The sequence below is a fragment of the Asterias amurensis genome, chromosome 12, assembly GCF_032118995.1.
Source record: "Asterias amurensis chromosome 12, ASM3211899v1".
Classification (NCBI taxonomy): Eukaryota; Metazoa; Echinodermata; class Asteroidea; order Forcipulatida; family Asteriidae; genus Asterias; species Asterias amurensis.
The window spans coordinates 6,836,250-6,850,412 of record NC_092659.1 but is presented as its reverse complement, the minus strand read 5'-3'; the positions used below and the strand labels follow the sequence as shown (position 1 = coordinate 6,850,412).

General features: G+C 39.6%; 2 protein-coding genes across 2 annotated transcripts in view; both read left to right on the top strand.

Moving 5' to 3' along the window:
• Nucleotides 1-14,163, top strand: part of LOC139945177 (uncharacterized) — a 162,591-nt gene that overhangs the window by 47,229 nt on the left and 101,199 nt on the right. The gene's annotated exons all lie outside the window — the stretch shown is intronic.
• The window catches only part of LOC139945179 (uncharacterized), a 54,832-nt gene that overhangs the window by 31,549 nt on the left and 9,120 nt on the right, over nucleotides 1-14,163 (top strand). The window contains exons 17-21 of the mRNA XM_071942469.1: nucleotides 1,642-2,007; nucleotides 3,954-4,083; nucleotides 9,040-9,389; nucleotides 11,006-11,113; nucleotides 12,591-12,848. Coding sequence (XP_071798570.1) covers nucleotides 1,642-2,007; nucleotides 3,954-4,083; nucleotides 9,040-9,389; nucleotides 11,006-11,113; nucleotides 12,591-12,848 — 1,212 coding nt within the window. The remainder of the gene's footprint in view (nucleotides 1-1,641; nucleotides 2,008-3,953; nucleotides 4,084-9,039; nucleotides 9,390-11,005; nucleotides 11,114-12,590; nucleotides 12,849-14,163) is intronic.

Here is a 14,163-nt window from a genome sequence, read left to right as displayed (position 1 = left end):
GGTTATTGTCAAAGACTAGCCTTCACAGTTGGTGTATCTCAACATGGATAAAATAACAAACCTGTGAAAATTTGAGCTCAATCGGTCATCGAACTTGCGAGATAATAATGAAAGAAAAAGAAAATACCATTGTCACACGAAGTTGTGTGCGTTTAGATAGTTGATTTTGAGACCTAAAGTTCTAAACTTGAGGTCTCGAAATCAAATTCGTGGAAAATTATTTCTTTCTCGAAAACTATGCCACTTCAGAGGGAGCCATTTCTCATAATGTTTTATACCATCAACCTCTCCCCATTACTCGTCACCAAGAAAGGTTTTATGCTAATAATTATTTTGAGTAATTACCAATAGTGTCCACTGCCTTTAATACAAATCTTCTTTTCTAGGCTACACAGATTTTCAATTGAGTTGAAGGAATGCTTGTTTACAGTGTGCAAGTCTCGCGCCTATCAGAAAGAAAAAAAGTACATGAAACGAAGAATATGTGAAATCAAATCTTTTTCTGTAATAATGATATAGTGGCCTACATTATGACACAATCTTAGAAATACAAATACTCATTGCAATTGTTTTAAAACTGTGGGACAAGAATGCTTTTTTATCTTAACTCCGTAGAAACCCATTCAACGCCCTGAATAATATTATGCAATCTACGGTGGCTGATCTCCGCCAACAAATAAACACCTTTTCAGTAGGGCGTTTTAACGCCTTAAATTAGGGCGTTATAACGCCCTAATTTAGTAACGCTTTTATTTAGTATTTTATTTAGTATTAGGGCGTTATAACGCCCTAATTTAGGGCGTTATAACGCCCTACTGAAAAGGTGTTTATTTGTTGGCGGGCGTTATAACGCCCTAATTTACGCCGTTATAACGCCCTATTAGGGCGTAATAACGCCTAAAGTACGGCCGTAAATTAGGGCGTTGTAACGCCCAAATTGAGAAATAGGGCGTTATATATAACGCCCTAATAGGGCGTTATAGCGCCGTAAAATTAGGGCGTTATAACGCCCTAATTCTCAATTAGGGCGTTATGTAATTTAGGGCGTTATAACGCCCTATAGGGCGTTATTACGCCCTAACAGGGCGTTATAACGCCCTACTGAAAAAGTGTTTATTTGTTGGCGGAGATCAGCCACCGTAGCAATCACTAAAAAATTAACGATTGACCTTGCATTGCCGTCGTCCAGCCACCATCTTTTAAAAGGTAACGGGTGATGAAACAATGGAAAGCAGAGATTTGGACACACGGTGCATATTTTGGTCAATAAGCAAAAATTACCGGATATGTATTGGAAATAATGATACACTTGACTGTCTTTATTTAGTAACAACTACTGTGACTGTTTGAATTGCTTGTAAAGCTCAGTATAGACGATGTGATCTATGTTTACATTCAAACCGCCCTCTGTTGACAAAACACTACATACGTCATGTTTCGCCGAGCACTGAGTTGCGTAGTCATATTAAGATTGCGTTCACTTTCTAGCTGGCTGCCAAAACACAAAGGTTTTGCCCGGCGGTATGCGCGCGAATCATGTTATGGTTTTCGTGTGACGTCAGAGGTCACATCATGTATACGACAACCTTGAACCTGTAACAACGTCGTTTATATGTATCAATGCATCTTTATCATTCACAGTGCCATGTGGGAAAACTGAAATTGTGTTGCAGAACGGAACCCAAACTTCGTCGCTCTTGTTATCACCAAATTATCCAGAGAACTGTCCGCATGATCTTGCGTGCTTCTGGCTGATCACCGCCGACGCAGACGCCGTAATTTCCATTGAATTTTCCCTCCTTGACCTGGAGCTACACTACGACAACCTCATCATTGGCAACGGGGCCCATGCCATCGACGAGGCTTCCACCATTGTGACATTAACGGGCAGGCTAAGCAGCGTCCGTGTCCTAACCCAAACCTCAGAAGCCTGGGCGCATTTCCAAAGCGGTAGATATACAATTGAAAAGCGATTTTCATGCACGATATCGCAGATAAATCCGAACGGTGAGTGTATTAGCGATACTGTTTGCTGATTAATCCTTTCAACAAAAACATGTGTTTGACCTTCATTGTAGTTTTTCTATTTCAAAGTATCACATGCTGAGTACGTATGTGAATAATAACCATGTCCTATCTTGGCCTCTTTTTGATTTTGATTGCAAAACAGCTATTCTCTCTACTTGCTTTTTTAAAAATGTCATTTTTCTCAAAATGTCGTTTTTCGAGTATAGGCTTTTCTGCCACGGAAAGGCCACGTGGTCATAAACCTAATCATAGATAAGAGATCAATGCGACTGGCGTTGTAAGAAATAATGAAGAATGATCTACCCATTCGAAAGAGTCACACTTCCTAGGGTTATAATCAAGCAATGCATCTTGGTGGGAGGGGGGGGGTTGAGGAATCGTACACTAATAACTAATAATACAAATGTATCTATACTGTATGGGCGGCCAAAAGGGCCAAAGCTAAATAAAATAAAAACTAACTAAATTTTTTGAAAAGCCTTCCCTTTTTCAGCTTTTAAACAATTGACACTCAATAGGTTTTGTTTCTTTTATTATTTTCTTGCAACTTCAATTACCAATAATTGAGCAAAAACTTTCACCGGTCGATTGTCTTTATGCATTATGTTGGGATACATCAAGGTGAAAAAAGTGGTCCTTTACTATAACCAAAGGTATATTCTACCTTTTAAAGTGGAGGTCCTAAAGGAAAACAAATATTGAAACAAAATATATGATTTGATACTTTTTTTAAACGATTTGCTTAAAGTCACCTGGAAGTGGTATTTTTTTTAAATAAAGCTTTTGTCATTAAAATATGTGTTTTTACGAGAGGAATGTGAATAAAAAGTTAACTAAGGTTTAAAAATATTAGTTTTGATTGTATTTACAAATTTACGAGTAGGCCCCGACCCGAGAGGGCGCTGTTCGTGACGTAATTCAAGGCGCGATATTTGAAGAGAAAATTTGTAGTCAGGCCCCCGTACATTACGTCTGGGAACATGGCACATCAAAACAAATTTAGACACGATTTTACACACATACGTACATTGAAACTTAAACATGTTGAACGCCTAGTGGTTTTTACAAAAGCTATTTGCTGCTATTTTTATTTAACTATGCGACTTTGTAGTGACCAAAAAAAAACGTGTCACTTGGCAAAAGCTAAAAACATACCCTCAAAGTTCAAACTTACCCGAATTTGTTCACGTTTAGCAAATGCTCCTCTGGGTTCGTCACGTCTTTCAGATACCTTCTTCGATTTCCCACTAGCTGGAAAAAATGTTGGGACGGCGTCGTGTTTAAGAATGGCTCTTCTCGTCATGTCAAATGAGTGGTGTATCCCGGATTCGAAGCACGACGGCTCGAAGTGTTCGCTGCATAGCGCTGAAAAAGACGTCGGACCGGACCACTTTGCTCTAGTTAATCTGACTTTCGCAGCCCACAACCGCCTATACTTGGGATCTGCAGGAAATAGATGAAGACTGACCCCATCTTTAGTTGTTTTGCTGCATCCAGCAGCAAAACACCTGGTCGGCATTGCCGGAAAAATGCCAGAAAAAACCTTTTTCGCAGCGTATACAAACTCACGTCTTAGAATTACATGTACTTTTGCACGTGTGTTTATCTACGCATCGAGGCAAAGTCTTCCTTTTCCTACGTCACAAAAGGGGTAGGCGGAGTCAACCCCCCCCCCAAGCACTTAATTAATTTTTTTAACATATAAATCGTGACAAACAATTACTCAAAAAATTGTTTTATTGTTAATAAACATATACTCTTATGTTTAAAAGAAAACAAAATCCTATTTCCAGGTGCCTTTAAGGGGATATTAGTACCGTGCACAACATAGTATTGTAATAACCCGAATAATCTACGAATAAACAAATGAAATCCACTGACACGTCGATAGCTTGCATTAAACAGTTTTATCTTTTAAAAAACAGCAACAGGTTTTTGTCACAGCGATGAGTTTACCTGCGAGGATACTTCAGCTGGCACTGTATGCCTTAGCATGGATGAATTGTGCAATGGTTACGCTACTTGTAAAGACGGTTCTGATGATCGCTGTGGTAAGTTAAACGATTTTATGGAGTATGGTTTCCTGCTTGAGTATTATACCATTCACGCTTTGCCAAAAAACTAAAATAATTGTTACGTGAATAAAATGAGTTTAAGCCGTGTTTGCATTATGGTTAACATAACTTCGCCTGTTGTGCTAACCGCCAAAAATTATAACAGTGCGACCAGACACTATACTGCGTCAGCCACGTTCCCTGATGGCAGTGTCTCTCCATTTAACATATTGGATGCCGTCAAGAAATTACCGCGATCATGGGGCCTTTCAGCGGACGCTGCCCATTGGGCAGCCCTAGGTTGCAGACGGTCTACCCGTAGGACTTACAACAGCTACTTACAACATTATCAAAGGTGGTGCGAAGAATAGACTTATGATACATGCACAACGCCTCACTTTTATAACGGTGGTTGGAGATTTCTTTATGTATCTGTAGTAAAAGATAGTATGAATATTTATAACGCGCCGGTATCCATTACAAAAGATATTCATGGTGCAATAACCGGGAAATTAATTAGGATTTCATAAAGATTCGGAGCTATAGATCATTCATAGCAGCTGTCCATTAAAGGGGCTGTGTACGTTTTGTAACACAAAACACAATGTTCACAGAATTACATTAAACTTACACAGTTTGAAGATAATGATAGTAGAAAGCGTACCTTATTATTAGTTACCTATATTAGTTGCTGAGGTGCTGTAGTTTTTGAGAAATTAGTAAAACAATGTCATGAAAACACGTTTTTACCTGATAAAATAATTTTCGTCTCATAATCATTGAGACGAAAATTATTTTCATGACATTCTGGGATCTCGAACAGCAGCCGAATTCACGAAACTTTATGCAACTGCGTAATGCTACTCTCACACTTGGGCGAATAATTATTCTTGCGAATAAGATATTTGAAATTCGCCATTAATTCGCCAAAAAGTTGCAATTTTATAGTGAATAATGTTCTCGGTCGTCCCTTAACCTATCCTTACCAATATATTACGCATAATATGCACGCTTTACCAACAGTACCAATGGCTTACCAATGGCTTACCAATGCTTACGAAAAACGATGGCGAATTACCGTCTTCACGACATTCGCTGAAGTTTAGGAAGCGCTTCGTATCGCCCCTCTCACAGAGTGGCGAATGTTCTTGCGAAGATGAATTATTTGAATTTCGCGTTGAATTCGTCCAAAAATGGCGGTTGAATTGTGAATACTTTCATCTCGGTCTCACCCCTCGATCGTCCTCGGTCGCCCCTCTCCTTAACAAAATTTTACGAATATATTACGAATGCTTACCAACGCTTGCCAATGCCTTTACGAATGTTGCTCGCAACGCTTACGCACGCTTTACCAACGTTACCAATCTTACGAAAATCGACGGCAAATGACCGTCTTCGCAACATTCGCTGAAATTTAGAAACTGGTTTGTAAACTGACCGATCTTCGTAAGGAGGTGGGGAACAGTTTGTGAACGTTCCAAATTTGTTACCAACGCTTACGAAGACACGGCGAATGCTGCGAAATTTGAGCGATTGTCAAATATGTCCTTCCGTTTGCATTTTTATTCGCTAGTACATTCGCCGTGTGAGAGCAGCATAAATTGACCGATCTAAGGAGGTGGAGAATGACTTGTGAACGTAGTGAATTTGTGGCGAATGTGGCGAAGTTTGAGCGATTGTTAAATATTTTCGTTCGTCAGCACATTTGCTGGCATATTTTCCCTAGTGTAAGAGTAGCAACAGTCCACTTGCGCAACGTTTATGGTGCAACTTGCCTCATAAACGTTGCGCAAGTGGACTTACGCAGTTGCGTAAAGTTTCGTGCAATCGGCTGCAGGTTCTTAAGTGTAAGGGAATGTACACACCAACAATTTTTTAAATGTTTGACACGGCCAAAAATGGATTTCCGTTAAACTTTCGTTTTTTATGGACCTTTAATATACTCCTAATGAACAAAATATTTGGGCAAAAATTACCCTGTTTTGCTAAGTTTTTGGTTTTGTAACAGTGAAATTTACCTATTTTTGAGGCCGCGTTATCATTAAACAGCAAACAAAAATATATATTTTTTGAAAATTTATAGGTGGGTCCACGGTCATTGGGTAATTGTGTTATACCATGGTTATACCAATAATTTCAAATAGGGGTGTATTTTTAATTTGTTTAGGTAAAATATATACCATCTTTTGACAGCTCATAACCCACATGGTATAGTGCTCAGATTTCAACATAGACCACATAGTTGAGATGGGACATTGGTCGTGTGAACAATTACAAACTTCATTTTTTTGCAGTGTTGCCAGGCTTTTTCTCATTTTCTCAAAATTCACATTGTTGGCACACAGTTTCTCCTCCGTACTATCCAAAGTTCTTGAGCGATTTTTTATGAAACTTGCAGAAATTATTTGCCATCTCCTGTAGCTTGAGTAATGATTACAAACTTCTGGGGTGTCGTGGCCGAGCGGTTAAGAGCTCCGAATTCAAGCTGTGCTGATTCTGTTCAGCAGAGTGTGAGTTCGAATCCCAGTCGTGACACTTGTGTCCCTGAGCAAGACGCTTAACTAATATTGCTTCTCTCCAGCCAGGGGTAAATGGGTACCTGTGAGGGCAGAGATGGTTCTTGTGATTGATTTAGCCGAGTAGCGCATTTGTTGTACGGGACACTATTGGTAATTACTCAAAATAATTATTAGCATAAAACCTTTATTGGTGACAAGTAATGTGGAGAGATTGACGGTACAAAACATTGTGAGAAACGGCTCCCTCTGAAGTGCCATAGTTTTCGAGGAAGAAGTCATTTTCCACGAATTTGATTTCGAGACCACAAGTTTAGAACTTGAGGTCTCGAAATCAACCATCTAAACGCACAGAACTTCGTGTGACAAGGGTGTTTTTTCTTTCGTTATTATCTCGCAAGTTCGATGACCGATTGAGCTCAAATTTTCACAGGTTTGTTATTTTATGCATATGTTGAGATACACCAACTGTGAAGGCTAGTCTTTGACAATTACTAATAGTGTCCACTGGCTTTAAGGACCAGTGACCAGGGGTAATATTCTGAAGCGCTTTGAGACACCCGTAGGGAGTGAAAAAGCGCCATATAAAAACTCAATATTATTATTTATTATGATTGATATTTTCTTAAGTTTAACTTCTTCTTCTTTATTCAGTGGACACCACACCTCCTATTATCATCTGTCCAGCCGACATATATCAGTCAATACCTTTTGGACAAGAGTTTGGTTATGTTCATTGGACTTTCCCAACTGTTTCGGACAATTCCGGGAATGTTTTTACTGATTCTGGAGCTAGTTTTGGCAACCGTTTTTCAGCAGGGACAACCAATATCACCATGCAAGCATTTGATTTTGCCGGCAATAGAGCTTCCTGTACATTCTCGATTTCTCTGACACAAGAAGGTAAGAGACAGGCATATGCCAAACTAAACTGTTTGATACACCTACAAATTGGTATTTCGAATGCACACAGCCATCGACTCCGCTCCTCTTCAGACTTGACTATCACTGTATCAGATCCAAAAGGAAAGCCGGGGACACGGCCTTCGCAGATGCTGCACCGCGCTTGTGGAACACGCTACCAGCAAGTCTAAGAGAAGCTGCGTCGATGGCTGTGTTCAAGTGCCTCCTCAACACACTTCCCAGAACCATCCTATTGGTCATCTGTTTGTTCATCTTCTTAATTGGCTTATCTTTGGTCCGTTTTTGTATTGCTTTTGTTCTTGGGTTGCCCCCCCCCCTTTTTGTGAGGAGCTATATGTTCTTTGTATAGCAAAATGTATGCTTTCTATAATAGGTTGTCCCGGCCAATTTTATAACAAATGCATTTATTTTAACTCCTGGCTCATTCACTTTATTTTATAACAACCCTTACCAATATTCTGCCTTTTCATTGGTTTAGAGCGTGTCACATGATATGTCTTAGTTTTATTAGACGACGGCCGTATGATAGTGCATCACTTTGCCGTGCGCTAGTCCGAAGACTAGCACACGGCGCGCAATACCCAGACGTCCGTTGCGTGTCAAGGATGATAAACTAATAGTCTGTAACCATTACGGATTACATGACACTACATGCAGCACAGTAAAAGTTTTCGCAGTCTGTATTCGCGTCGTCCATGGATTGTAGCATTCAGGTCTGTAACTTGATAGTACAGTATTTAGACATGTTTGGGGTGTTATTAAATGATAATATTGACTGCTTTTACTCGTGCAATGGTTAAAACTATGACTCCCTCGGTGATCCCCGGAGGGTTCTATTTTCCCTCGGCTTCCCCTCGGAAAAATAGAACGCTCCGGGAATCACCTCGGGAGTCATAGTTTTAACCATAGCACTCGAAGAGGGTCAATATTTGTATACAAGCATATGGTGGCTCTTTATACGCATTCCGTATAACCTGCTTTAAATAAATATGTAAATATCGGTTTTCTCGGTCAAATTTGGCAAATGAGCAGCCAACTTCATTTCCTTGGTTTGAATTAGAGCTGTTTTGCCTCTCCAGTTGTTACTGCGTTTCAAATTCAGAGTTCGGTCATTCAATTTTGCTTTGAGTCGAGACAAATTCCTTTAGCACTCTGTTCAATTTTGTGTATCGTCATTCTTTTTCGTGGAAAAGGAATTTGACTCGACTCTTAACGGCCGAAGTGACCGAGAAAACCTATATTACTAAGGGTTATCGGTAAGATTTTTTTCGGAAGGTTTTCGAAGCGGCTGGCTATACAAAACGGAGCTTCCACATGTATTTTTTTTTTTTTTTTGAACTAAATTTTCCTACTGATTGAAAAATGTTAACATTAATTTTAGGGAAGATCGCAACTTCCCGTTTTCGTTAAAGTGATCTTTAACCAGCAAAACCTGAGCCCAGTTCAAACTCTGCCGTGTCAATGGTTCCTTTTCTTGGGCATAAATATGTTGTACATTATGTTTGTGTTTCAGATAGCTGTAAAGACCAGGTTATTCGTGTCTTCGAAGAGCAACTCAATTTCGCCTCTCCTTTTTTCCCGAACCCTTACCCGTCGGACAGTAACTGCAGCTGGCAAGTCATTTCGGGCATGTCATCCCCACTGGTCTTTAAAGTTGTGGAGTTCGCTCTCGAAGACAGATTTGATTTCGTAACATTTAGCCTCGGTGATTCCCCTGATTTAAGGGAGGTGCTGAGCCTAACTGGTACAAATATCAAGATTAGGAGTCTTGTCTTTGAAGACTCTGTCTGGGTAACATTCATCAGTGACTCGTTGGTGGCTGAACGGGGATTCTTCTTCTTGATAAATCATCTGGATGGTATGGAAGGTAAGCTGTTGCATAAAGGTCTCATGGGGTGTCAAAGCCGAGGGGTTTAGAGCATCGAATTAACGTTCTTGGCACATTTTCTTGGCTCCGCTTACCATTTAAGCAAATAATCGGCGCTTGTGGTACTATGGGACTCTGCGCTTACGTCAAGCATATATCTTGGGTTAGTATGGAATTTTGGCTTGTTCCCATGCACAACAAGCACATAACTCGGCGGCAAGAAGGGCCATGAAATCTGGCCAAGGCGGTTTTAGTCATCGGAGTGTGGATTCGAATCCCGTTCATGATACTTGTGTCATTGAGCAATAATAATTACTTCTCTTCACCCATGGGTAGAAATGGGTAGTATAGTAGATGTCCATAAAATGACGGACCGTGTTTCTTCGCGACGTCAAGAGAAAACCGTGCAATTTCGAGGCATGCTTGTGTGGATCATTATATTCTACTTTTAAATTATCTGTATAACCATTTGCATTTCATAACAAACGGCTTAAAATGCTACTTATAGACAATCTCGACCGATTCAAGGCAACGTGATACTTTAAAGGCAGTGGACACTTTTTGGTAAACTCAAAATAATTATCAGCGTAAAACACCACTTGGTAACGAGTAATGGGAAGGTTATATAAAACATTGTGAGAAACGGCACCCTCTGAAGTGACGTAGTTTTCGAGAAAGAAGTAATTTTCCACGAATTTGATTTCGAGACCTCAAGTTTAGAATTTTAGGTCGCGAAATCAAGCATCTGAAAGCACACAACTTCGTGTGACAAGGTTTTTTTTTTAATAGTTATCTCGCAACTCCAACGACCAATCGAGCTCAAATGTTCACAGGTTTGTTATTTAATGCATATGTTGAGATACACCAAGTGAGAAGACTGGTCTTTGACAATTACCAAAAGTGTCCATCGTCTTTAAGTGTAATGAAACGTTTTGTAAAATGCAAAATATAAAAACTAGTTATCATAAATACTTTTATTAATCTTGGCGAACCTTGATTTTTTTTAAACTCTTTGTTTCGTGTGTGTGGCCGAGTGTCTCCTTACGGAGACAAAGGGGGAAAAACACAACTTAGGGGAACTTCTAAAGAAAATTGGATTATGTAAGTGTATAGGAACAAACGAATGAACCAAAAGAAGGTCCACAAGGATGCATTGTAAATGGTGTTGTAAATAGACGGGTTCGATACCCGCTGAAACAATTAAACACATTTTGATCCGTTGTTCAAGGACCAGACTTTTACAGTTCTGCATGGGAACAAGTTTAACTTTTACAAAAGTCTTGGTAATTTTTTGTTGTGATCTTTACACGTGAAAATGATATTCCCGTGGCCCTGAGCAACAGGTCAAGGTTCAACTGGCAAACTACTAGTCGGGTTACTAATTCACATATAAAACGGATGTCAATGTCGAATCAGTAAATATAAAAACAAGTTGATTATTGAGTGTTATATAATCTATGAGTTACATATGTTGCGATGTTGATGACTTGATCGTGAAAGAGTCGTTCTGGACAATAATGCAAGGTTCAACTGACAAACCTGTAAACGGATGTCAATTTACCATAAAGTAAATATTGAAATCAGATTTATCTTTGAGTGTTATTTACGATTAACAGATTGCGATTTTGACGACTTTGATTGTGGCAATGGGATCTGCATCGACCCGTCTGCCGAATGCAACGGTTTCAACGATTGCCGAAATAACAGAGACGAGTATGATTGCGGTAGGCCATTAAAATATTTCATTCAAATGTTTCAACTCCGAGAAAATATCAATTTAAATAATCAAGACTTTGGTTGGATTAGATCAGTTCCGGAAATGAGGAAATAGATTTGGCTCAAAAAGTATATAGATGGTATGAACGCGAAAAGTAGTTACATGCTTGACCATTGGCTCTACTAACCGAGCTATTGTAGCCGGTCTTCATATTTTGTCAATATCTTTGTTTGAAATGAAAGGTTTGAAGGAAAGTTTGCTGTGGGGTATTTTTTCACCCACATATTTGAATCTTCTCAGGCATTTGAGAGCATACCATTAGTATGCAATAATGTTTTTTTTTCCTTTCACTACCTTCTTGCAACTTGATATCGGGGTCCACATTTTTACAGGTTGATTATTTGATCCGTATGTCATCAAGTGATGATACATTGTTACGGTTCATTGGTTGTATGTTTGTTTGTCCATAGGTTAGGGCACAAAAGCATTCACCTTAAAGGCACCTGGAAATAGGATTTTTTTTCTTTTAAACATAAGAGTATATGTTTATTAACAATAAAACAATTTTTTGAGTAATTGTTTGTCACGATTTATATGTTAAAAAAATAATTAAGTGCTTGGGTGGGTTGACTCCGCCTACCCCTTTTGTGACGTAGGAAAAGGAAGACTTTGCCTCGATGCGTAGATAAACACACGTGCAAAAGTACATGTAATTCTAAGACGTGAGTTTGTACGCTGCGAAAAAGTTTTTTTTTCTGGCATTTTTCCGGCAATGCCGACCAGGTGTATTGCTGCTGGATGCAGCAAAACAACTAAAGATGGGGTCAGTCTTCATCTATTTCCTGCAGATCCCAAGTATAGGCGGTTGTGGGCTGCGAAAGTCAGATTAACTAGAGCAAAGTGGTCCGGTCCGACGTCTTTTTCAGCGCTATGCAGCGAACACTTCGAGCCGTCGTGCTTCGAATCCGGGATACACCACTCATTTGACATGACGAGAAGAGCCATTCTTAAACACGACGCCGTCCCAACAATTTTTCCAGCTAGTGGAAAATCGAAGAAGGTATCTGAAAGACGTAATGTACGGGGGCCTGACTACAAATTTTCTCTTCAAATATCGCGCCTTGAATTACGTCACGAACAGCGCCCTCTCGGGTCGGGGCCTACTCGTAAATTTGTAAATACAATCAAAACTAATATTTTTAAACCTTAGTTAACTTTTTATTCACATTCCTCTCGTAAAAACATATATTTTCGTGACAAAAGCTTTATTTTAAAAAAATACCACTTCCAGGTGACTTTAATGTTGTCATTTATCTGTTGTTTACTATTGAATCATTTTGCATATAATTCTAACCTTATGCTACTGTATTACATGCTGTCAACATGTGTGACTTTTCGTAATGAATAACAGCAATGAAATAAATGTTACTGAGTTGAATTGACAATCGCCAAAAGAAATTTTCCCTGCCTTTTCAATCTGTCAGATGACGTTGTCTGTCCCGCTGCATACAAGTGTGAGAAGCCTTTTGTGACGAATAATTTGCTTGATTCATCATTGACTACATACTCGTCGACCATGCCGTCGACAATGAGCTCCAGTTCAGATAGCAGCAATACTTTCCTGTTCTCGTCATCCCCGTCGCCATCACCAGATGGTTACGGCAGCTCTCGATGCGTGTCTGTAGCGAAGGTCTGCGATGGAAATTTCGATTGCCCTGTTAAGGACGATGAAACTGAATGTGGTAAGACATTCGAATCACATAGACGAGTAGTACAAGCATTGTGAACCAATTTCATAGAGCTACTTTAGCAGAAAATCTTGCTTGTCAATTTCTGCAGGATACCAGTCACAAGTTGTACATGTGACATGGTAGTTTGATCGATAACCTTTTTTTACGGTACAAACATAGTTTCGTCGCGCTTGAGTATTTTGGGGGCTTAAAGGCAGTGGACAGTATTGGTAATTCCTCAAAGTAATTGCTAGCATAAAAACTTACAAGCAATGGAGAGCTGTTGATAGTATAACATATTGTGAGAAACGGCTCCCTCTGAAGTAACATTGTTTTCGGGAAATAAGTAATTTCCACAAAATTTGATTTCGACAAATAATATTATATTGTTTTATTAAACCACACACCGATGTGTGTATTTAAAACACCGAACTTATTGTTTTTATTGAGTACTGTGAAAACTTCACAGGCCTATTGGATATTGGAATAGATACATATTCTCTAGAATAGTATACAAATATTGACTGCTTCGAGTGCTATGGTTAAAACTATAACTACGAAGCCGAGGGAAAATAGAACGCTACGGGGATCACCGAGGGAGTCATCGTTTTAACCATTGCACGAGTAAAAGCAGTAAATATTTGTTTTATAACACCCCAAACATTTCTTAATACTGTACTATTGTTATTAAGTTACAGACCTGCATGCTACAATTCACGGACGACGCGAATACAGACTGAAAAAAGAACTTTTACTGTGCTGCATGTAGTGTCGTGCAATCCGAAATGGTTTCAGACTATTTATTTATCATCCTCGTACACGCTAACGGGCGTCTGGGACTAGCGCACGGCAAACCGACGCACTATCACACGGCCGTCGTCTAGCAAAACTAAGACATGTCATGTGACGCGCTCTAAACCAATGAGCAGGGAGAATACTAGTAAGGGGTGTTATAAAAGAGTCCTATACCCGGGTAATATACATACTGGTGGTTTTTGTTTAAAGAACTTGAGGAAAGAACTGAGTAGACCGTCAGTGCTTTACACACATCTTTGTAGAGATGAAACCAAATTAAATCGACATTGTTGATGTATCAAATCGTACATCCATTACGTCATACCAGTGCAACATTGAGGGACCAGTTTTCTGCGGCCACGTGGTTGCTGGACGCCAAGTTGTTTCCGAACGCAGCACAACCCAATGGACAGACTAGTCTGGCACGCCTTGTTCGCCCGTACGTTTCTTGGGAACGAAATAATCGCAAGTTGTCGTAACTCTCCAATTAGACGACTATGCATGCGTCACACGAGATCAAAGGAATACCTTT